The sequence below is a fragment of the Cryptomeria japonica genome, chromosome 3 (genome assembly GCF_030272615.1).
Source record: "Cryptomeria japonica chromosome 3, Sugi_1.0, whole genome shotgun sequence".
In the NCBI taxonomy this organism is placed as follows: domain Eukaryota; kingdom Viridiplantae; phylum Streptophyta; class Pinopsida; order Cupressales; family Cupressaceae; genus Cryptomeria; species Cryptomeria japonica.
This window is the reverse complement of record NC_081407.1, coordinates 304416711-304440493: the sequence shown is the minus strand read 5'-3', so window position 1 is coordinate 304440493 and position 23783 is coordinate 304416711. Positions and strand designations below refer to the sequence as shown.

Below are 23783 nucleotides of genomic sequence, written 5' to 3'. Positions count from 1 at the left end.
GATTCCTTCAACCAGGCGTTTAGAATCTTCGCCTGAAAATGAAAAAGCTTCATGTAAACATAGATCGACGGCCCAGATTCATGGGTACAAACGGGGACCAAATTTACACCGCTGTACAATCGCATGCTGCGCAATCTATAACGGGAAATTATTATTAAATAATCAGTGGTGGGCTTCAGAAACCACACGGTGATCTTGCGGGTCAAGGGAAGATTCTGTTCCAAAAGCCAAGATGGAAAAACACCGTTTTCCGTCTATTTCTGCTCACTACATATAAGCAGGCACACACCCGGTCGAAAATAAATATCGATATTGCCCGACCCAGAAAAAGCAGAGAATCTGGAGATAATGCGCTTATAGGAAAGACATATGTTTTTTTCCCTGTTTTTGTAGTGAGAATCAGAAGCCTTGGGGGCCTCGGTGAGATTGAAAAGATGAAGAAGTCTGTGGCACAAATTGGGGTACGATGGGATTCGTGGATCGATCGATTGAATTCCCGGGTGGCCAAAAGCCCAGTCGGGAGATATTTCAAGCTGGAGGCCAGAGGATCCTGTTTTACCAGAGAGTTCAGGGCCGGAACGGCCACTTTTCTCACCATGGCCTATATTTTGGCTGTGAATGCCAGCATTCTGACCGACTCCGGCGGACCGTGCACGGTTGATGACTGCACGCAGGTTTGTAATGTGGCGTCTGTTGCTGTGGCGAACTGCACGGGTCGGTCTGCTAATGGGACGCTTCTTAGCCTGGTTACTCCGGGTCCCGAGTGCAAATTTAGCCCAGTTAATCCAGGGTATGTCAATGAATGAATGAATGCCTCGGTTTGGTCGATTTTTTCTATGCAAGTTTGAATCCTTTTCTCTGTGTGAGTTTTTTCTGTTTTTGGTGTTTTCTAATTTGGGGGAGTTTTCTGCTTTGTTTGGTGGTTATGATTTGAGATTTTCTGTGTGTTTGGGAGTTTTGGAAACTGGGAGTTTGGTGCGAGTTGCCAATTTTGAATTGGATTTGTTTTGAATTGAATTCTTTTTCTGGTTCGTTTGGTTGTTCTGATTTGAGAATTTTTTTTGTGTTTGGGAATTTGGAAACTGGATGTTTGGTGTGAGTCGTCAGCTTTGAATCTGTTGTAGTTTGTTTGACTGTTGTGGTGATTGTTTTTATTGATGATACGGTTTCTGTGCTCAATCGGATTGGATTGCAGCAGTGGATAAGGCTTGTCTTTTTATGATCGTTCTGTTTCAAGTCCCTGTAGAATTGTATTTGTTTGTATAGGCGTGCAAATGGTATTAGTTGTGTCGTCCGTATTGATTTGTTTGAAGATGGGACGGGTGCACCTGTATGTTAACCTGTGTAGAAGAATGGTTTTTATGGGTTTGAAGTAAATTTCCTTATTTAGAAGAATGGTTTCTATGGGTTTGAAGTAAATTTTGCTATGCTGTTTAGAAGAAAGGTTTCTATGGGTTTGCAGTAAATTTTGCTATTGTGTTCCATATGCTTGGCTGTGTAGAAGAATGGTTTCTACATGGGTTTGAAGTAAAATTTTCCATTGTATTTCATATGCTTGCTTGGTTGTGTGCAAGAATGGTTTCTGTGGGATTGAAGTAAATTTTGTCATGATGTTCCATATGCTTGGCTGTGTACAAGAATGGTTTCTATGGGTTTTTGAGTAAATTGCCATTATGTTTCATATGCTGGTTTCTATGGATTTGAAATAAGTTTTGCCTTATTGTTCTATGATACTACATTTGTGTGTTCAGATTATTTTCTTGGTCTGCAACAACATGGTGGCTTGGGTAGAAGAATGCTTTTAGGTGTTTAATTTTGAATCTGAAGAACAATTGTTTGTTTTTTGTGTCTCCAATCCCAATATAGGATCTCAAGATGTCATGCAGGAGGTCTATTCAGATGATGCATGATTTTGTTCAGTTTTGAAACCAAATATTTGAGCTATATTTCAGAGATTTCTTGTAGCACAAGCAAAAATTGTCTTGGGCAGTGGTAGTACATTGACTTGAAAGAAGATTAGTTTAAGATGTCTTGTATGAGTCACATGTAGAATTTCTTTGGGCTGTGGGAGTTTATCGATTTGAACAGAAGATTAGTTTAAGATTTCTTTTTTATATATCACGTGTAAAATTTCTTTGGGCTGTGGGAGTTCATCGGTTTGAACAGAAGATTAGTATAAGATTTCTAGTATAAAATCACATGCAAAATTTCTTTGGGCAGTGGGAGTTCATCGACTTGAACAGAAGATTAGTATAAGAGTTCTTGTATAAATCACATGCAAAATTTCTTTGGGCAGTAGTAGTTCATGGACATACACAGAAGATTGTTTTTAGAAATGTTTGGCTTTCCAGTTTTGAGGTCAACATTGATTTGTTTTGTAGAATAACAGACATGATATTGTTATAGTCCATCGACCATGAAATTGTTTGAGAATGTTTCTGGTAATTTCGCATAAGTTTCGGATCACCAGAAACATTTTCAAATATGGTTTTACATCTCCAATCCCAAAACAGAAATTCCCAATTTGGATCACTTTTTCTAGGAACGTTCGTTCAGTATTTTCTTTTCAGCGGCTTTGAAAATGGCCATGATTTGGGCAAAAAGGATTTGACAAAAAATTGTTGGGCTGTCCTGATGGGTCATGACTCAAATTTTTTTAGAGCAGCTAGATTTATATCTTATACCGGATTATGACCCGAAATCTCCGTGTGATTGTCTTACCAGGTACACAAATTGCCTGGAGCGAACCAGAAAAGACCTGATAGTGGCCACAGTAGCCTCATCCCTGATCGGATGCTTCGTGATGGGCATGTTTGCGAACCTCCCATTAGCCCTTGCACCAGGCATGGGCACAAACGCCTACTTCGCCTACACAGTGGTGGGCTACCATGGATCCGGTTCAATCCCCTACAAGAGCGCCCTGGCAGCGGTTTTCATAGAAGGGATCCTCTTCCTACTCATAGCTGCTCTGGGTCTGCGCACAAAATTAGCCAAGCTGGTGCCGAAGCCGGTTCGAATCTCTTCGTCGGCGGGCATCGGGCTCTTCTTAGCCTTCATAGGCATGCAAAACAACGAAGGAATTGGGCTGGTGGGCTACAGCTCCTCCACCCTGGTGACTCTAGGTGCCTGCCCAGACAAATACAGAGCGTCCCTTGCACCAGTCGAAACCGTCAATGGAACCACGGTGCTCATGCCGGGTGGAACAGTGTCGGGCGACATTTTCTGCCTGAAAGGCAGAATGGAAAGCGCGACTTTCTGGCTGGGCATAGTGGGCTTCGTTATCATCGCCTACAGTCTAGTACGAAACATCAAGGGCGCCATGATATACGGCATAGTGTTCGTCACGGGTGTGTCCTGGTTCAGAAACACCGACGTCACGTTTTTCCCCGACACCTCCACAGGTCGGGAGAATTTCAAATACTTCAAGAAGGTAGTCGACGTGCACAAGATTACAGGCACGGCAGGTGCTCTGTCGTTCAAGGATTTCCATCGAGGACAGCTCTGGGAAGCTCTGGTTACCTTCCTGTACGTCGACCTGCTCGACACGACCGGGACACTCTATTCAATGGCCAAATTCGCCGGTTTTGTCGACGCCAAAGGGGATTTCGAGGGCCAGTATTTTGCCTTCATGAGCGACGCCTTTTCCATCGTTATAGGCGCCCTTTTGGGCACTTCACCCGTCACAACCTTCATTGAATCCTCCACGGGTATCAGAGAAGGCGGGCGGACAGGTCTGACGGCTCTGACAGTCTCGTTTTACTTCTTCCTTGCGTTTTTCTTCACGCCCCTGCTTGCTTCCATACCGCCGTGGGCGGTCGGTCCGCCATTGATTCTGGTCGGCGTTTTGATGATGAAGGCTGTTCTGGAAATCGACTGGGAGAATATGCGGGAGGCCATTCCGGCCTTCATTACGCTCATTGTCATGCCCTTAACTTATTCCATTGCCTACGGTCTTATCGGTGGAATTGGGACTTACATGGTGCTTCATGCCGGAGATTGGGCTCTAGATGGCTACCGGACTCTCACAGGTCGAAAGCCACCACCCGCTGATCCGGTGACTGAACCAGACACCCACATCAGAGACGTCGAAATGAATGGGAACGGCAATGTCACCAGCGTTGCTTGACTGACTGTACTGGACAGGACTGAACTGAACTAAACTGAACTGAACTGAACTGAACTGAACTGACTGGTCGGAATTTGGGCTCTTCTGTTTTATTCGTGCAGATATTCTTTTGTCATCTGCGATGATTTGTATTATGCCTGATTTAGAGAAAGATTTTAATGAAGTGGAGTAGAGTTTTTGTTCCATAGGTTGACTTAGGAAGTAACAGAGCTTTGTATATTCCTTCTCTCTTTTTTAATGGAAGATCTACATTTTTCAGCTTTTATAATACGGTGTTTCACATTCTTGTCAGGTCTTGCGTGACGCCCTTATTTTAAGTTTTCCTTTCTGTTTCTTCATTTTGGATCAGCTGCTGTATTGAGGATCCATTATATTTTTATTTTTGTCCCTGATGTTTCCTCTGTATGAATGCCCACAAGAAAGGCCAAAAGCAGGCGTCTTTATTGTGACATCTATTGTTGATATTGAAGGACTTAAAACGGTGATATTGAACGACTTAAAACGGTCATGCAAAAGAAGTAATTTAATACATATTATTTATTGTTAAGAGGGATAAACATTTTTGATTTATGAATCAGTGAGGTCATAAATGATGTCCTTCATTCTCATTTAAACATTCAACAATCACGCAGTAAGGTTTGAATCTTAATGCCAAGAACAACATCACAATTTAACAATCACACGGCAGTAAGGTTTGAATCTTCATGACAAGAACAACACCACAACTTAACAATCACAACATGCCAATGTCAATTGTTTAAAGGACCCTTCTATCTTTTAAATATGGAAAAATTGTCATGAAAAAGAAACAACTTTAACACATTTTTTTATTTTCTCTAAGAAAGGTAAACACGTTTGACTGGGAACTATGAACTAGTGAGGTTTGTCTTGATGACAAGAACAACCCCACAACTTGACCATCACAACATGCCAATGCTAACTGTTAAACAAACATCATTAAATTGCATTGACTAATTAATATAAAATATTTATCTATTTAAAAAAAAAATATGTCTATCAACTACTACTTATATAGGTGAAATTTTCAATAACTTTCTAAACTTATTCAAATTCATAAATTCTACACTAAAACATTTCTATGTATAAATTTATAAACCTTACATTAAAACACTTCTACCATAAACATGATTTTTTAATTTTCAAAATGACTGTCATTTTTTCTTTGACGAGGTAATGAGCTATCTAAACAGTATGTTTTTCCTGTCGACAAATTTTCTACTGTACCTCTAATTCAACATATAAAAATATATTTATATGTTTAATTAATAAATATATAACTTAACAACCATGATAAATGAAAAATTTATTATCAAAGTTCATAAATAATATTTTTCTCGATATATTATATTTTTAATAACCTGCAATGATTTCTATCATTGTACTTTATTTCCCCATTACATATCAATGATGGTTGGTGTATAGCTTGACTTGCAAGCATAAGTCTGCATTTTTTAATTTTTATTTGTAATAAAAGATTTTCAATCTTTTGCATGTCTTTTTCTTTCTTGAACTCTGAACAATTCTGGGAGATAAAAGTGGAATTGGGTTCCAATCACAAGGACCGGGTGAAGTATTTTGGGATTAAGCCAAAGGTAAAAGGTAATGATGGCTGGTTTTTACTGTATAAATTTCAGTAAAAAGTTAAATATTTTACTGTATGAATGCTTTTACTAATTCAATTACTCTATTTATATATCCTAAATTAAAAAGTTAAAGGCAGGGTCAAGGCTATCTGTTTTGACCTGGTAAAACTTGCTGATTAGATTTTATACTTGCATATGATGATCTCATAAGAAGAATATGATGCCCAGTTCTTTTCTATCCTTATCTTCTCATTTTAGCTATGAAATTAAACTGGGTTTTTCTCACAGTAATTACTTGCTTTGTAGTTTGACTTGCAAGTACAACAGTGTATATTCTATTTTTCATGCAAGATTTCATTTATCAGCTTTTGAGCACAATTTGCAGCTACTGTGAGCCGTCTTACAAAGCTGAGCGTCAGTGACTTTATACAACATTTCTTTTCCTACCCAATAAAGAATGAATGTAATCTGTTACTGACAGAAATATCTTGGGGGAGGGTAAAGTGTAATGACATTTCGCTTTCATGTAATTAAATATTTTGCAGGTGGGGTCAGGATAAGTTGGCATGGCACATGAAGTGACTAATGCCTCCAACTAAGTCATGACCCACCGTGTTATGCATAGAAAAGAGAGGGGGGAACTTTGAAGGGCCAACTTGATAGAGGAAGATCTTTGGGCCTAATCCAACCAATATTATAATCTAAGAAGTTAGTGTTTTGGAAATTTGTAAGGATAGGAGGAATTCAAATAAGTGTTGATTCTAATTGGATCAAGAATGGTCATAAAAGCACAAAATCTTTCTTTTAGTTTGTTAAGTAGAGATAAAAGTAATAAAAGATCTCTGGTATCTAAGAAAAGAAAATCTTATATAAACTAATCTTAGTGATATAATGAGCACATTTAAATATTTAGAGAAAAAATAATTTTGTAGTTCGTAATGACATGAAAATGTGTTGTGCTTTTGGATTCAACTTCGTAGCATTTGTTTGCATCGACGTTTCGGATCACCTCCATGATCCATCATCGAGATGAGAGAGTTGTGGAAAGAAAATGGGTGATCCAAAATGTTGATGTAAATACATGCTACACTCGAGAAGCACAACACATTTTAATGACATTCAAATATTATTAACAATTCTTTCTTAGAATCCTAGAGATGACATGTTGTAAGTAGATTTGATATTATTGTTGGGGGTTGTATCCATTAACGAGTTGGTGAAGATAATAGCCACTAGCTAGATCTAGATTATTTACTCTTGAAGAGTTTGATGTAACACTAAGTGTCATAAGTGATGATGTTGCGTCCTTGATCCTGTATGTGCTCAAAGTTATGACTAGTTGTGCGTGTGGCTACCTTAACTTCTAAATAAGTTATATAATCATTATTATAGTCTTATATAAGTAGTTAAGTCATACTATAGGTTATAATTAAATATCTAAGTCAACCTAAGTGACCATGGCATGGTAGGTATGTATAGGAGTTGGTGGTAAGTTTATTATCATGATATAATGCATTGTGTTCTATTGAAGATGTTTGGAGGTTTTCACTCTCCAATTGGCTTGTTATTCTCTATTATTATCAAGTATTTGCACCATGTTTTATATAATATTCTTCTCTTGTGCAAGTTATTTCTTTAAAGATGAGAAAACTTCTACTGAGATGATCTCTTTGCCAAAAAAAAATCATCTCTCTATAGGAGCATATAAGATGGGACTGATTTTCCTGTGTCTGTCTTATAGCCTATGAAATAGGTTCCTTTATCAACTAGGGGCTTCTCAAGTTCCTCTACAAGGGAAAGAATGAGGGCTCTGTGTGGTTAGTTGGAGACCCATAACTCTCCTTAATACTTCCCATAAAATTCGGGTCAAAGTCATTGTTGATATACAAATAAGGAGAGTCTTCATCATGCACCATTCTTCAACAATTGGTACTCACTAAAATAATATGAAAAGTTCATGAATACTTGGTATAATAACTATTATGGCTCACTAAATCATGAATTGTACATAAAAACTACTAGCCCACTTCTAGGCTAGGTTACCATTTTGGCTATGAAATTACTCTATCACAAGGATTTATATATTCCTCATCTTTATCTCCATCCTCCTCATCATTGTGGTGTGAACCGATACCTAATTCTATAAGCCTTTCTCACCTTATGTTACTTCTTCGACTTATTCTCTAAATTCTATGTTCTTAAATTGTTCATTTATTCTCATAAAACTTCACCCACACTTTGTGCTACTATAATATTAAACGTATGTTTTATTTCATCTTTACTAGAAAACTTTCTCCTTGTTCCTCATTACTTATAATTCATATGCATTCACCTTAGATTTAGCAATATCCCAACTCTTCATTTCATCATCTAAATTCTATCATATACACCATATTAACCAAATTACAAATTTGGGACAGACTCAAAATATTCTAGCACTAATATACAATAATGTTTCCTACTTTTAAAAACCCAATTTCAGTTTCAAAAATGATTTTAAGGGGATGTCAATGAGTCTAAGAGTTAGTTATTTATATGACACATTGATAAGAGTTATTGGCCTCCAATTTCTTATGAGATTAGTCTCTATCTTTAGGAAATATTTTAATGATATCTCTATATATTTATCTTCCTAACCTTATTCAATGACTTTATTATTTACCTCAAACAAATCTTTAGTAATCTAGTCAATATTATCTTTGTGGAATTCAATATAAATACCATCAACACCTGGAGATTTCCCATTTTTGTGAGACTTGATGGTTCTTTCTTATTCTTAAGAAGAGATATCTTTTTGAACCTCAAGATCATCTTCATTACAAGTTTTTGGGGAATGGATTTTACATAGAACTCTAGCTTTCTTACTTTAGTAGTTTTCAAAACTAAAGAAATATTTGTGAGCATATAATATATCAAGTCTTCAATAGAATGCATTGTAAAGATTCTAATTATTGCATCATGTATACCAAATAATCTTATCATCAATTTTTATTTTCTAAGTAGGTCCATTAAGCTTAAGAACTTCTCAACCTTTGCCTAATAATTAAATTCATTATCTTTCCAATACACAAGAATCCTACCAATTTGATCTTAATTAAATGTTCAACCATATTACAATCATTACCTATAATGCAAGGAACATTATGAAAGAGGAAATCCATTTTAAGAGCTCACTCATTTCTCTATAGTTGAATTAGTAGCATGTAAATAACATATATATCATGTGTATTGATATTCACCTAAATCATACTATTAAAGTGAGGACATCTAGATTCACTGATTAAGGGAGCCCATTTAGAGAAAACCAAATAAGAAACATCACATCATCCTTGGGCATGGTTATTAGAATACAAATTTGAGGGTACATTCAAGTTGGAAGCCTACTACTTTAGTTTCTTGAAGGAGCAAACAATCCTTGTTTGGCCTATTGTTACAAAAAAAAACTCTTAGTATGTCTTTTGTATAAAAGGATTCCAAGCCTCTAATATTCTAACAAATAAATTTTAAGTTTTATTTATGGATGGGTGGAGGAGGGCATGTGATGGGGAAGGTATTTTGTTTTTATATGATTATCAAAGTATTTACAAAGTTTTTATTAACTTCTATTCTTTTCTCTTCTCACCACTTTTATGATTAAAATGGTTGAATCAATATATTTTTTCTTTTCTTCTTCTTTGCCCATATCATACCCTATTCTAAGAGTACCACTTTCTTAGCTAGATGTCCCCTCTAGAATAAAGGGTTAACACAATCAATTAAAAAAAAATGTCTTTTGGATTTAGCCATGAAAATTATATGAGAAAGTTCTTTGGGAACCTTATAATCAATGTTTTAAATAAAGGCATAATTGACCCTTTCTAAATTGTTTCTTAAACTCCTTGAGTTTTAGTTGTGTATAATGTTCTCATACTCTCATCTAACCATCTCCTTCATCCAATACACCATATATTGTCAATCCTAGGAATGTGTCTTATCTAGAGAGCAAGTAAATAATGAAAGAAGTCATGTAAAACTTCTGATTGGCATGCACATTGGTGAGTAGATCATGGAGATTGTTACTAACAATGTGGGCCTAGTCAAAATATTCTTTATCCTTTAACATGACACATATGTGCTTATACATCCAAGTGAGATATGTTTGACTCTAGCTTTCACATTTATGTAATCAAAATAGTGGTAATGTCTCCTATTTCTTTGTGGAAGTATTACCTAGTGATGTCTCCTATTTCTTTGTGGAAGTATTGCCTAGTGAGGTTCTTTGGTACTTTAGTAAGGGTCTTCCTTGATTTTTCTAACAATGAATTATTGAGGTTCCTTACATTCTTCTCTTCTTTCTCCTTGAATGCCTTCAAAGATTTCTCTTCTATTAGGGTCATTAGCACAATCTTGAAGGGTGTACTAAATACATGTGTTATAAGGTTTGTGCTTATGTCAAGGACAATGCTAACATCTCCACCCCTAGATGTTTTAGTGTTAGGTTCATAATGAGTTGTACATGCCAGTATAACCTTTGGACATTGAAGAGTGGTTGAGAACCCAACTGTGTGTCAGACTAGGGTTGGCTATGATTTGATATGAGAAGCAGTCTCCTATCCAAAGGTTCTCTTGTTAAATCACTTAGGTCAATGTGACCTAAGTTAGTATTAAAAATATCTTGTACCATGAAATTGATCTTGGACATTTTGGGACTCCCAAGAACTCATATTTCAATATCGTAGAGACCTTCTCTAGTTTCTCAGATGTCTTACTAATCATCTTGCATAAAAGTAAGTGAACTTAATAAATGATCATATTTAAGAATTTTACTGGAATTTTATCTAGGTTTTTAAGGTGTGTTATATTTTTAAAGAGATGTTTTTTAAACCTATAAAACCTACCAAAAAGCTCCCTGAAAGGTCTCGGGAGCTAAAACTTTTCACCAATATTTTTTGTTATTTCACCCTATGTGTCAGGCCTAGGATTTTGTTGAACACACCTAATGACTGAGAGGGGGGAGGGGGTGAATCAGTCTTTACTTAAACTTAATAAATTCTATTTTTAAGTTAAACATCAAAACAAATTTGTTGAAAGCATGCACCACAACATTCCACACAAGGACACTAATTTTTTTATGTGAAAAAACCATAGTGAGAGTTAACTCACACTATATGAACATTACAATAGTGTTTTAAGGCTAATTGCCTAAGGAATCTCATTTATCCTTGATGAAATTGAGAAAGATACAATTATACATAGATTTGCTAAGGAGATTCACTATCTAATAGTAGGATATATGAAGATTACAATGAAAAACATGGACATGAACTACAATAAAAGATGCATCAGACATATGCAGATGTGGTAGTCACTTTTTTTGAAACCTTACTCCATATTTAACAACTGATACACTTCAAAAAATGATTTATCTTCTTTATATTTCCTCTTCTACATCTCAAAGTTCACCAATTAGGTCAGCTCTAAGATGAAACATGTGATACTACATTGGTCGGCTTCGAACACATGCACCATGAGGTAAAATGAGTTGTGGATCAACCTAAGGCATAAATATGCCCAAAAAAACTACAACACATCCTCCAAAACAAATATAATAGATTGAGATAAAATTGCAAGTGAAGGAACTAAGATTGTCGATCCAAACAACAACATCACAAAAATTACTAACTATACACCTTTGTGCCATTGGGGATGGACCAAAAAACATCATGGTGATCAAGATAAGAGAAATGTAGACTATCCAACATCCCTAAAACCTTCTCCTGAAGCATTTGATCATTATTTTCTAGCACAAGAAGAGAAACCCACTGAACTAGTGTGAACAAAGCATCCCAGACTAATTGTGACACATCGACACTTTGGATATTGTACTGTAGTACAAAAAATCATCTGAAACTCACATTGATGAACCCTTATGCCTGTTTGATTATATCCCCAAGTCCAAACAATAATATCTATCGCTCTGGAGGCATGCCAAGCATTCTGGTAAGCATATGAGATACTTGAATCTATTTAAATGCAATTAGGAGAACAATCAATTCTAACTCTTACTATAAAAATGTTTATGGCATGAATTCCTAGAAATAGACTCCTTGTAGTCTACCAAACTCAAATCTAGAGCCACACAACTAGATTATGCAATGCAAAGGAATGCATACCAAAATTTAGAGACACAATCATAAGAAGATACACTATTTATTCCTTAGAAAAAATTTATCAACATTTCAAGTATGAAGACTCAACTGTTATTCATCTAACTTTTTGAAACATGAAAAGAAAACTCTATGTGATTACACTCCACATCAAATCATGATCAATATGCTACAAGATTAATCATGTATATACCATACTTGCAAATAATCATACAATCATCTAAAGTCGTGAATACATTTGCTAGTCTTCTAGGCTATCTTTCTTAAATCCTCAATCATGTTGATCCCATGTATTCATCTATGACACAAACCATCTCTCTCAAATATTCTAGTCCAAACCATTTCTCAACCTCTTCAATTGCACCAATCCATCACTATATAATATCTCTATACAAATATGATATTGTCACCAATGGCAAGTTGACATCAATGACAACACATTGCACATATTGCCAACAAAGTCAAGTTTGAATCAAAACCTATAACCTAACTTATGATGCTTGTTATTTTTGGATTGTGGGAGGGACAAGGAACTTGGAATTAGGTCACAAGTTCCAAATAGGACTTGATGCCCAATTGGAAATGAAAGGATTGGAAGAATGTGGAAGGCATAAAAGGAAATGATCAAGAGGTCATTAGAACCTAGAATGTCCCATTAGGTCTCGCTTCCTTATCAAGAATGGAAAAATGTTTTGTTATGGGGAAAAGTTCGGGTTGTGAGGGTTGAGTGGAAATGTGAACTTGGAATGATGGTTCCACTTGATGTCTGAGATGTGAAGTGGATGAAATAAGATATGAAATGTTTTGTAAAAAATAGGGATATGATTGTAGGGAACCAAGTAGAAATAGAGACAGGGAATGTTGGTTTTGAGTCCTCATTTCCATTGACACCTATAACCCATATTGACCAAAGGGAGTTCACATGGTTGAGCCTCAAGAAAACAAGGAAGGGAGAAAATGAATAAAATAGGCCCAAAAAATCCATTTTAATAAAAAAAAACTACACAAAAATATATAAAAAAGACCTAACATGAAACAACACCTAAAATATAGGCCACCAATGGAGAGATGAATACAGAGCATGAAGCTAGGGTTATAGATCAATTTTTAGGGCATGGTGTGGATCTAATGATTTGAGGATAAGAAAAAACAACAAAAAGTTAAGACAAATAATTTAATAGAGAAAACTAAATTAAAGAATTGAGGACATGAGACAAAGAGAGAGAGAGAGAGAGAGAGAGAGAGAGAGAGAGAGAGAGAGAGAGAGAGAGAGAGAGAGAGAGAGAGAGAGAGAGAGAGAGAGAGAGAGAGAGAGAGAGAGAGAGAGAGAGAGAGAGAGAGAGAGAGAGAGAGAGAGAGAGAGAGAGAGAGAGAGAGAGAGAGAGAGAGAGAGACCTACCTCACAACTAAAGCATTTAAATATTTATGGGAATTATGAAACAAGATTGGGGGAGGAATGAGGGTTATCACACACATGATCTAATTCACAAATGAAGGTAATAATCATCCAACAACAATGTGCTCAAGTTCACATAGAACAACATGAAATCATGAGATCAAAGGATGTCTGGTGAGGAAAATAAATGAACTAGTAAAAAACTTATAGACCTATGGAGAAGCTCCTATAAATATGTCATAATTGTACATTTATATTGTAGGTCACAAGAGGGTAGAGGAAAATTTTCCAAGTTCCTATCATGATCTTCCACTTGATTGATAACTTTCAAAGGGAAACATGAGGAGATGCAAGGATTGGGATTTGAGAGGAACTTGGAACTAGGTTTTAGGTTCCTATCAAGGCATAAGAACCTAAATGGTTTTAAGGACTTAGAAAGTCTTGAAACTTCTAAAAAAGAGATGAAAAGGGAACAAAAAACACTAGGAGAGAATCCCAAGTGCAATAAAAACTTAAAAAAAATTTAAAAGAACAAACAAAAGATCAAACTAAGGGGGTCCCCATAATTTCTAAGAGAGAAACTATGGGTTGTGTATGCAATGCATAACGATTCCTATTTTGTAAGAGAGAAAAAACAAAGGAAGAGGAGAAAACTTGTCATGATGGATAAAATATTACTTGAGAGAAATCATTTTGGGTGACGTACATGTCATGGATATACAAATTTTGATGGGTGAGGATTGGACATGTTGATTGATGTCACTTGATGATTGGATAATAGGATTCTAGATTGTTTGGTTTTACATTAGTGATGATGATATTTCAAAAGGATGTAATGCAACTATAGACACATAATTTATGTAAAGAGGATGGATGAAGGAAAGTAAGACAAGAAATACTAAAAATGAATGAAGGATGAATATTTTCTTAGTTTAAATTTATGTGCAAAGAGTAACCTTTAATTTTTTGTAGCACTATTGTTGTGCACCATGATATGAGGGATCATGATGATGATGTTTCATGTGCAAATGAACTAACACAAAAAAAAATAAAGCTGCAAATAGTATAATGATCCAAATGACACATTGTCAAGGTATGTCATCATATGATAGATGAGGATGATTGTGATGGTGTGATAAGTGGAGCAATATGATTACGTGCAACAAAAAAACACAAACATGTACACACACAATAAAAATAAGCATAATGCATGAATTGGCATCCAATTACATGTTGAAGACAAGGGTTTGTGGAAATATGGAGGCATTTAGGATGGGATGGGGAGGATTCTAAATGAGGACTAAATCATGGTGTGGAGAAAGTGAAGTGACATGATCATAAACAAAGGTAAATGGGTCATGCCCTAGTGGGGATATATGAAAAAATCATTCTCTAGGAAAAATTAACAAGGGTATCCTCCATTCAAGCACAAGATCAAGGAAAGCATGTGTGAGGCATGAGGATACAAAATGAGATGGAAGGGATGGAGAGAGTGGATGAGATGAACTATTGGTAGGTGGACAAATTGATGGAGGATGTCACATGTAGGTTATTCATGTGGAGGGGATAACAAAGAGAGATAAGATGAACAATTGAACTCTTGGGGAAGATCAACATGTTATCCCTAGAGTAAATTTTATCCGTTGAGCGACGACCCTTCCACTCAGAGTCAACCATGTCTCCAACTAGGTATTAATCTAAAGGATGAAAGAACTTGAGAAAAAAATATGAGGTAAAGGGGGTGCAAGAATGTGTGGGATGTGATGAATGAAATAATATGGGGTGATGCATGCTCATAAACTAGATTTGTTTCCCACTACACAATATGCCTATTTGCCAAGTTTTCATCATGGTACCCATTCAAGACACCATAAAGAGTTACTTTCACCATTGGATAAATTTATTTCTCTTGACTATTTTTTGTTTATTTTATATATTTTAAAATTTTAAAAGATTAGTGCTAATGGTTTAAGAATATAAAGACTTGAGATGGATAATATTCATAGAATCATCTAGTTCATGGTCTTTAGGAGTAGCTAGCTTGTTTGCTTATGAAATAAACACCGAAATGATGACATAAGGACCCAACCAAATTCACTCAATTTCACTTTATTCTCTATGTCCTAAGTGGTATTTTTCTAATTTTCCTTAAGAACAAGGTCTCTAACCTCAAACTCTATAGTGTGGAAGTGTGTGTTTGGTGCAGGAACACCTAGGGTTTCTTAGTAAACCTTCAACTTTTGGTGTGACTGATCCTCATTGGGTAAATGGTTGAATAAAGGACTATTGAAGAGTCCAAAAGTGTGCTTTGAGTTTGTTTTGTAGTTTTCTTTGTCACTGTTTGCTAAACTTAACTTATTACCTTATTTTGGGCCTATGTGCCTTTGTAAGCCTTAAATGGCCTCACATAGCAAATTTCGCAAAAAAGTCCTTGTAAGGCCTCATAAGGATTTTGAAGATGTTTTTTTGATGTTAGTAAATCATCCTAGGTGGTTAAGATTGAGAAGGTTTGACATATTTGTCAAAATGCATTGTAGAGCAAAAGTTTTCATTGTGACTTGACAACATTTTGTCAAAAATGTGAGCAATTTTGGAAAAATGTTCAAAGAGGTAGTTAGTGGTCCGATTGATGGTTGGATATGATTTTGTGGGAATATATAAGGCCACTCAAAACATTTTAGAAGAGTTAGAACCTCTGTGATTGAATTTTCAATAGCAAACTGAAGCAATTTCTTGGTTTTTCATTAAATTTTGTCAAATTGTTTATTACAATCCATACCAAATGGACTAGTTTCCATACTGTAATTTCATGGAGGCTTAGCACTTGTTATTGTGGTGCTTAAAAATTATTTGGGCTCTTTCATTTTGCAGGTTTAGTAGGTGTACATAAATTCTTTCTTTTCTTCACTATTCTCGGTCTATGCAAGGGTTTAGGCCCTAAAAATGACTCCGTCTTGATTTCCCACTATGGGTTCCCAACGAAATTTGGGATTAAAGCTATGGAGTCTATTTACATTTTAATTATTAATTTTTGTGACCAGGAAGTTGCATTTTCTCATTTTAAGATCATGCCCTAGGCGAGCTCGGTCATAGCCCGGCTAGGGAACATGACTGCACAATACCTTATTCCTTGCAGGGGTGGACAAATTGAATAGTGCCAAGTGTTTGGTGTTGAGGGTGGATTCTAGATAGATCCTCAGTGTAAGTGTGGAATCTTGACATGGTGTTGAGACATATAAACCCCATTGTTGAATGCTCACAAGTCCTAAACCCTTGAAAAGTGCCATTTTTGGGACAATCCTTGTACGGACAGAACATACCACCTAACCTAAAAAATCTTGAAGGGTTTCCAAATAGGTATTCATATCTGCAAATCTTCTATGGGGTCCCTTCACAGGTTTTAGAACCAAAGAGCAAAAATCGTAAAAAGAGGGCTAAAAGGGGCTCTTAGGGCTACAAGCCCTTAATTATAGGAACTATGAAAACAATAGGAGAATGAAAGGGAGTAGACACAAAAGAAACATGGAGGGAGTTGGAAAACCATGTCAAATCCTCCTTAGACCCCTACAAGTGAAGAGCATTGAATTAGGTATATTGGAGGTTGAACTTACTCATGTGAGTTCTAACCTTGGATTTGAGTAATTGGAGCAATTGATTTGGTAGAGAGTTCTCCAAAGGAGTTTGGGTGTTGGGATAGATTCACACAAGGAGAGAAGGGCATAAACAAACAAACAAATCCCACAATAACACCTTTTCCTAATCTATAAACCAAATTTTAACTCTTTTGAGAGACTCTCCCTATCAATGTTGCATGTGTTGGTATTATTTAAGGTGATTAATAATAATAAAACTATACTTCGGAAGAAGTTATAGCTCATGCAGTAATGCCACTTGTTAATCCTCCTCTAAAAAGATGTTGCAAAAAAATACATGCAAATAGGGTACCTCAAACTCTATTAGCAATATTACTTTAGTAACATAAATAAGAGAATATGTATTAATACATATGAGAGTGATAACACTAATGTGATAGGTTCAAAGGGTAGGATTTAGATGAAGGTGCCAATCATGGCTATAATCATTCATGATTATCTTGATGATTTTATTATGATTTTGTTGGATGCTTTGGCATGACCATTACCTTTTGAATAATATAGGTGGACCACTTGTGTTTGATATGAAATTTATCGTATAGGGATTTCACTTCATGGCATTTGAAATATTTTTAATTGTGTTGTAATAATGGTGGATATAATGTCAAAATTAAAAATGAGATGGTCTAGGGTAAATTTATATATCTAGATTCTAGTAGTAAAAGTGAGTGAAAATCCATTAATCCAATTGGTGAAATACTTAAAAGTGATAATAAGAGAATTTGTAGCTATCAAAGGTGGTGGGGTTAATATTGCTAATGAGTTCAAGGCCTCATGAAGAAGAAGGATATGGAGTGGTGATGGGATGGAGAGACTAAGATGGTGCATGAATAAGGTCACCACGTTTTTTATAAGAAAGTCATTTTTCACATGTTAGTAGGCATCCAATACCATGGTAGGCCAATAATATCCAATGTGAAGGAGCTTCTTGGCTAGGACCATGCAATTCATGTGATGGCCTCAAATGCCATTATGAACTTTCTAAAGAGTAATGTTAGCCTTGTGTAAGTTGTGACATCTAAGAAAAGTGCCATCCTAGCCCTTTAATAAAGTGTGCTACCAAAAAGGGTGTAACAAGATGCACATTGAATACGGGATTTATATTTTATGGGTGACATGTATAGAGGACACATGGTTTGACTTTGAAGATAAGCATAGATGCCACTATATCATGGAATTCTGGAACCAACAATGTTACGTATCGTTTCAAAGTTTAGAACATCATACATACTTATGAACTTTTTTCTAAAAGTGATACTCATGAGATTCATTAGGCATGTTTGAAATAGGTCAAATAATGTTCATTGCATCAATAAATCTATTATTGATGTGATTGACTTATCCAAAAGATATTTCTAAGAGACCATTTAGAACTACCAACCATGTGTTTATAAGGTACAAGTTTGTCATCTTTTGTGAGGAACTCATCATTAACTTGTTTGACCTCTAATTGTGAAACACTAAAGACTTGTAAGTGCTATATGTTCTATTATACTAGTAGTTTTGGACTAGATATCATTTCCTCACATTTTGATATGTCATTTGTCCAAGAGAAGCAAATGAAAAGGGATTTTGATAAGTAAATGATCCATCAAAGTACATTATCTAAGTTTTGGATTCTGCATGTGAAGGATGGATTCATCTAAAAGTTCTAGAGTCAAGGGATGATACACTAAAAAAGAGCCTTTCCTAAACAATCCACTATATCGTGCCACTTTATTACCTTCTGATTGACATAATCTATAACAAAATTACTAAGGAGAATAACCCACTTGGAAAAGTGTTTCAATGGGCCAATTTTGGAAATAAGATGGATATTAGAACAATAGTTGACATCAGAGCTTCTATAACATAAGGACTACTACAAGGAAATATTTCTTGATGGGTGAGTAATTGAATTCACTTCCTACTAATGTCTTGTTCAGGTAATAAATCATATTTTGTTTTCCTTGATCATTGTGTTGGGCTAAGAGGGAACCTAAGGCATATTGTGTAGCTAAAATTTAGAGTAATAGATGGTATCCTCTCTTCAAATAAGGAAGTGACACATGCAATCCAATTCACCCTCTCATTCCCTTGACAAAACCTTAAGGGTAATGTGGTCCCCAATGATACTCCTAGAATTCAGGACTAGCCAAGGATGGTGGAAAAGGAAAATGGGTTCAAGAAAAAAAGTTGGACAGGGCAAGGATTGGGTCTTAGGAGGGATTCGAGATTGGGAATGAAAAGGAGAGGAAGTCCATGAGGTAGGTTGAGAGGATGAATTGGTGCCAAATTTTTAAGTTTCTTTGAGGATTCATAAGTTGAGGGTTAAGAAACTAAAATTTAAATCCTAAGAGAATAAAGAATGTGGGGAACAAGGTTCACTTAGTCCTTTGGGGTTTGCTAGGAAGTAGAATTCTAGGAGATGGGTCCTAGGAGAGATTGAGGTTGGGGAAGAAGAGAAGATGAAGGGTGGGAATCATGCCTTGAAATGGATTATGAAGCACGAAGTACAAGGGAGGAGGCCATTAGAATCGAGGAATAAATGCCATCCTGAACTGAGTTAGAGCCTCGAGTTTCAAGAACTTATGAACCTCCTATCATATCATCATCCAATCCCTTTGTCAATTTTTTGGGCACTTTGTGAACTTGTCATGTAATTTTAGGGTTCATAAACTTCTTTCTTATGTCAGTGCTTGATCAATATTATATAACCAATCCAACTTGTTGACATCTTTCTCTCCACCTCTCCATTAGAAGATTGTTGAGTTCCAAGAACTATTTTGGGCCCAACAAGTCAAGTTTGGGACCTAGCCACCCTCGTCGACAAATTCTTAGTATCTACATCACAAAAGGTTCTAAAAGGCATGCTAGGCCCCAATTATAGTTTTGAAATTACACAAAAAAATATTGGTATTAAAGGAGCATAAAGGGAGCAACAACTTAGCCAAATTTCTGACTTAAGAGGCTTGCAAATATGGGCATCACCATGCATGTTGCCAAAAATATTTTGGGAAGAATACTTTTTGATTGGATATTTCTATTAATGGCCACTATTAGAAAGTGTTTATTTGGTTGTTGTTAAAGAGTGCCCATTGGCACAAGGTTTGTTGAAATGTAATCATTGGTAAGCTTTAGAAATTGCATTTGAAGTTCCTATAAAGATCCATTTGTGCCTTACAAATTGGTGGTCCATTCCTTCTTCCATATGTTTGGTACACCTATGCCTTAAAACCAATGTTAATCTAGTTTGAAAACGTTTCCTAGTTTTGGTGTTTACTAGTCAATCACGTATATTTAAAGGAGGATTTAATATTTATTTGAGATGAATAATGTTCTAAAGTTGGTATAAGGTTTCCAAGAGGTACAATGCTATTTTTTTGAGTGTTTCATTATAATCGAGTGAGACATTTTTATATTGTAACAATGATGTAAGGATTGAGATTGAAGCATGCGAATAACATTATGCAAATGTTTTACTTATTCAAAAAAAATCTACTAAGAAAAATATTGTTTGAACATTGTTATTCCAATGAAAATCAATGAAAAATCAAATTTTTCTTTATTCATGAAGCATTAAGATTATTTTGTTTTGTTTATTTAAGAGGGTGCATAGTGTGGTTGGAGAGAAGGAAGGTTAATATATTGAAATTGATATTAATGGTAATTTTATATTAGTTTTTAATAATATTTTTTTGATGATTTATAAGGTTAGTTTTTTGGTTGGACACATAGTTCTATTGTATGAATGCATTTTTAGTTGAACCCACCAACTTGTTCCATTATCAAATTTATAAAAATGTCTACAAATCTTATTTATGTGGATTCATCTTCTAGAGATTATAGTACTATCTCTAGTGTGTAGGGACTAATGGTCTCAAAGAGGAGTTTGGTGGATATTAGAGGATATCTTACCATCTTGAGATCCCTTCTTGCTTAGAGATGTCAACTTGCATGAGAGGTTTTTTTTTTTTGTACATTGTTTTCTTTAGTTGGTGAAGTTGATGAAAAAGTCATATGTTAAGAACAAGTTTTGAAGGTAGGAAATGATCTAGGGTTTGTTGACAATTTAGCTAATTTCCGTTTTAGTTGTCAGGAGCTAGTTTCCTATATGGTAGTTTGGCGAAACTTGTATGGGAATCCAATGTTTTATAAGCATTTGCATAGTATATTGTAAAAAGTTCAATGAATAGTTAAGAATATTGATATATTTTGGCATTATCTATAAGGACATTATGGTTTACTTCTTAGAAATCTCGTACTTGCAAATTTCAACACAATTGTATTTTAAATAAAACACCAAGAAACGTTTGATGTACACAACAATTACAAAGAAAAACAAAGTCAACCATAAATTTATATTTAAAATAAAAAAAATTAAAAGATCGTTAGTATAAATGTGATAATTTTTTCAACTTTGAATCCCACAATTAAAAAAAAAAAAATAGAAACCAAAAGTCAAAACCTCCCAATTTTATATAATCATTGCATAAAAATAACCAAATCAAATAAATGTACAAAGAATGACGTATACATTTCTCATCATCCAAAGAAAAAAAATGCAAAAAAAATACAGTTCTATTGATTCAGTATTTATATCTCTGCCAAATCTACTAGTCTAGAAGGAGTACGTAATGCTTTGCTAATGGCCAACCTAATACCAATACTAGAAGAAACCTTAATAAAATCCTTAATAATAATAATACTATTTTCGTTGACTTAAGAAGTTTTAAATAAACGGAAGATTGTTGCAGTTTATAGAGTAAAGGAGAAGAAACAATTTTTTACGTCAATTGACCCAATTTTTTTTGCATGACAAGATTGTCTGTGTTGTACAGCACACAGTGCATTTTTTGTCAGCTTTGCAATACGGTGCACAGACATTTTTTGCGCTTCTTTGTTCTTCTTTTCTGTTTTTTACTGTAAATACGGCAGAGAGTAAGGAAATGTTGGAGTAAAGTGAGCACATGCTTTGCTTTGAATGCAATAAATATAAGCCTACAAAGCTCGTGAAACACTTTGTACTTGATATTTATATATAATGGACAGGTTGAGAAAAGACCCGAATCGAATATAGCTGCTTCATTGGCAGGTGGGTATATACCCAAATTATGTTTGGGAAATGAATTGAATTGCACACTTTTTTATAATGGTTTTGTTCATTCAACTGAAATGCATCTACTGTTCCTCCGGCCATTAATGGTGCTTACGTCAGAGGTCTGTTCCTCTGAAACCCATGTTGAATCTTTGTTATGTTGACCTGAGTAGATAGGTATGTGTTGTTTCTCTTGCTCATTTCAATGAGGGTCACAGATTCCTTCCATGAGTAAAAGGTTGAACCATTTTTGCAGCTTCTATTGTATAAAGGCCTATCCTCTAGGAGGCCTATTATCATGGTGGAGGACAACCTCCCCTACTCTATGATAGGGATCTCTTCTTGAACTACTACAAAGGGAGGAGATAACCCACTTCTAATGTCTTTGGATTGCTAGATTTATTTTCACTGGATGCAGCTAAACGGGGTTATAAAACGTGTGTTATTGAGTTTTATGAAAAATCGCAGCCATTGTTTGCACAATCAACGGTGTGTAGTGTTTGTGTTACTTACATTTCGTGGTATAATAGTGTCGTTTTGGAGTCAGAATAGCTGCGGGCATTCACTTGGGTCTAGAGTAAGTACAAAGAGAGTGTACCCTTAGAGTAGAGATGAAAAAACTCATAGACAAAACTCCATCGTAATTAAGGTTTGAAAAGGAGGACAAAGCAGTCCCCTAAAAGTAATAGTATCGTGAAATCCCTATACGATTAGACCTATATGTGAATCCACAAAGAAGAGAGAGAAGACTAATGTAGAGTGTCACATGGAGGGTGTTATAGGAGGCCCCTCTACAACAAACGATGCATCTTTATTTGAAAAGATAAAAATCTTGAGCTACCAAACTTTTAAATTTTGGCTCAATTGGAATGTAGGAAGGGATCAAGATGTATGGTTCTAGAAACAACTCATGCACATTTCAATGTCAATGTTGAACTATGATAGCGTGATGCAAGATTTGAGAACAATGACCATTGAAGTGTTATACCTAGACCAATGTGAATTAGGATGTGTCAAGTGAGTACCATGACGTGGAAAATATAGTACAAGGGAATCCAAAAAAGGAGATGATGTAAATCTATTGAGTTTTCAACAAATAGAAGATATATGTGCTCAACAGTATCATCAAGATCAAGAATGTGAGATTCCTTAAAATAATCAATAGATTTCTAATAAGCAGATATCTTGATGATGCAAAAGATAAGTGTGAACCTTCTAAAAAGAATCTAAAGGACCATGTTAAGAAGTTGTAATCTACGTCAATATAGCAAGTGGAGGTGATACAACAATTGTAAATGCTAAAGGTGTATGAAAAGGACAAGAAAGTAATGTATTTATGTCATTAGGAAATTCAAGACTTTCCCAATAAGCAAGTTCCACTTCACTATCACCATCATACATAAGATTGTTAGAATCATCAAGGAGAAGAAGTAGGTCCATAGTGTAATCATTAGGGAATGGAGGTTCATTATGATTTCCATACATTTCTCCTAATGTGATCCAAATAGTTTGAGGGCAATAGTTAATGTGTGATGTATCCCATGATGTGTGGTCACCAACTCGTAGATTGATTAATCCTATGACATGATCAGCTATATTTCCTCATGTAGATTTTTGCCAATGAGTATTTGGTTTAGGAATAAGCTTATACAAACATGGAAACAGATAAATTTATTAGTGATGCGTAAGGATTTCATCTCACTGGGATTTTTAATTTGTTTTCCAAGGTGATCGTTGTCAAATATTGACTAAAGTGTAAGGTTTAATATTCTGTTATATGT

At 35.3% G+C, this 23783-nt stretch overlaps 1 protein-coding gene across 1 annotated transcript; it reads left to right on the top strand.

Moving 5' to 3' along the window:
• The first annotated feature begins 180 nt into the window (after window positions 1–180).
• On the top strand, window positions 181–4394 carry LOC131034283 (adenine/guanine permease AZG1). The gene is made up of 2 exons (XM_057965729.1): window positions 181–790; window positions 2725–4394. The coding sequence occupies exons 1-2, from the start codon at window positions 435–437 to the stop codon at window positions 4124–4126; spliced, it is 1758 nt and encodes a 585-aa protein (XP_057821712.1). The 5' UTR covers window positions 181–434; the 3' UTR covers window positions 4127–4394.
• Window positions 4395–23783: the final 19389 nt, after the last annotated feature.

What these genes read in the sequence shown, in the direction of transcription:
- LOC131034283 (XM_057965729.1), top strand. Translation starts at nt 435, where the DNA reads ATGAAGAAGTCTGTGGCACAAATTGGGGTACGATGGGATTCGTGGATC. An exon ending in TTTAGCCCAGTTAATCCAGG is followed by an intron (nt 791 to 2,724) that starts GTATGTCAATGA and finishes TTGTCTTACCAG; the next exon opens with GTACACAAATTGCCTGGAGC.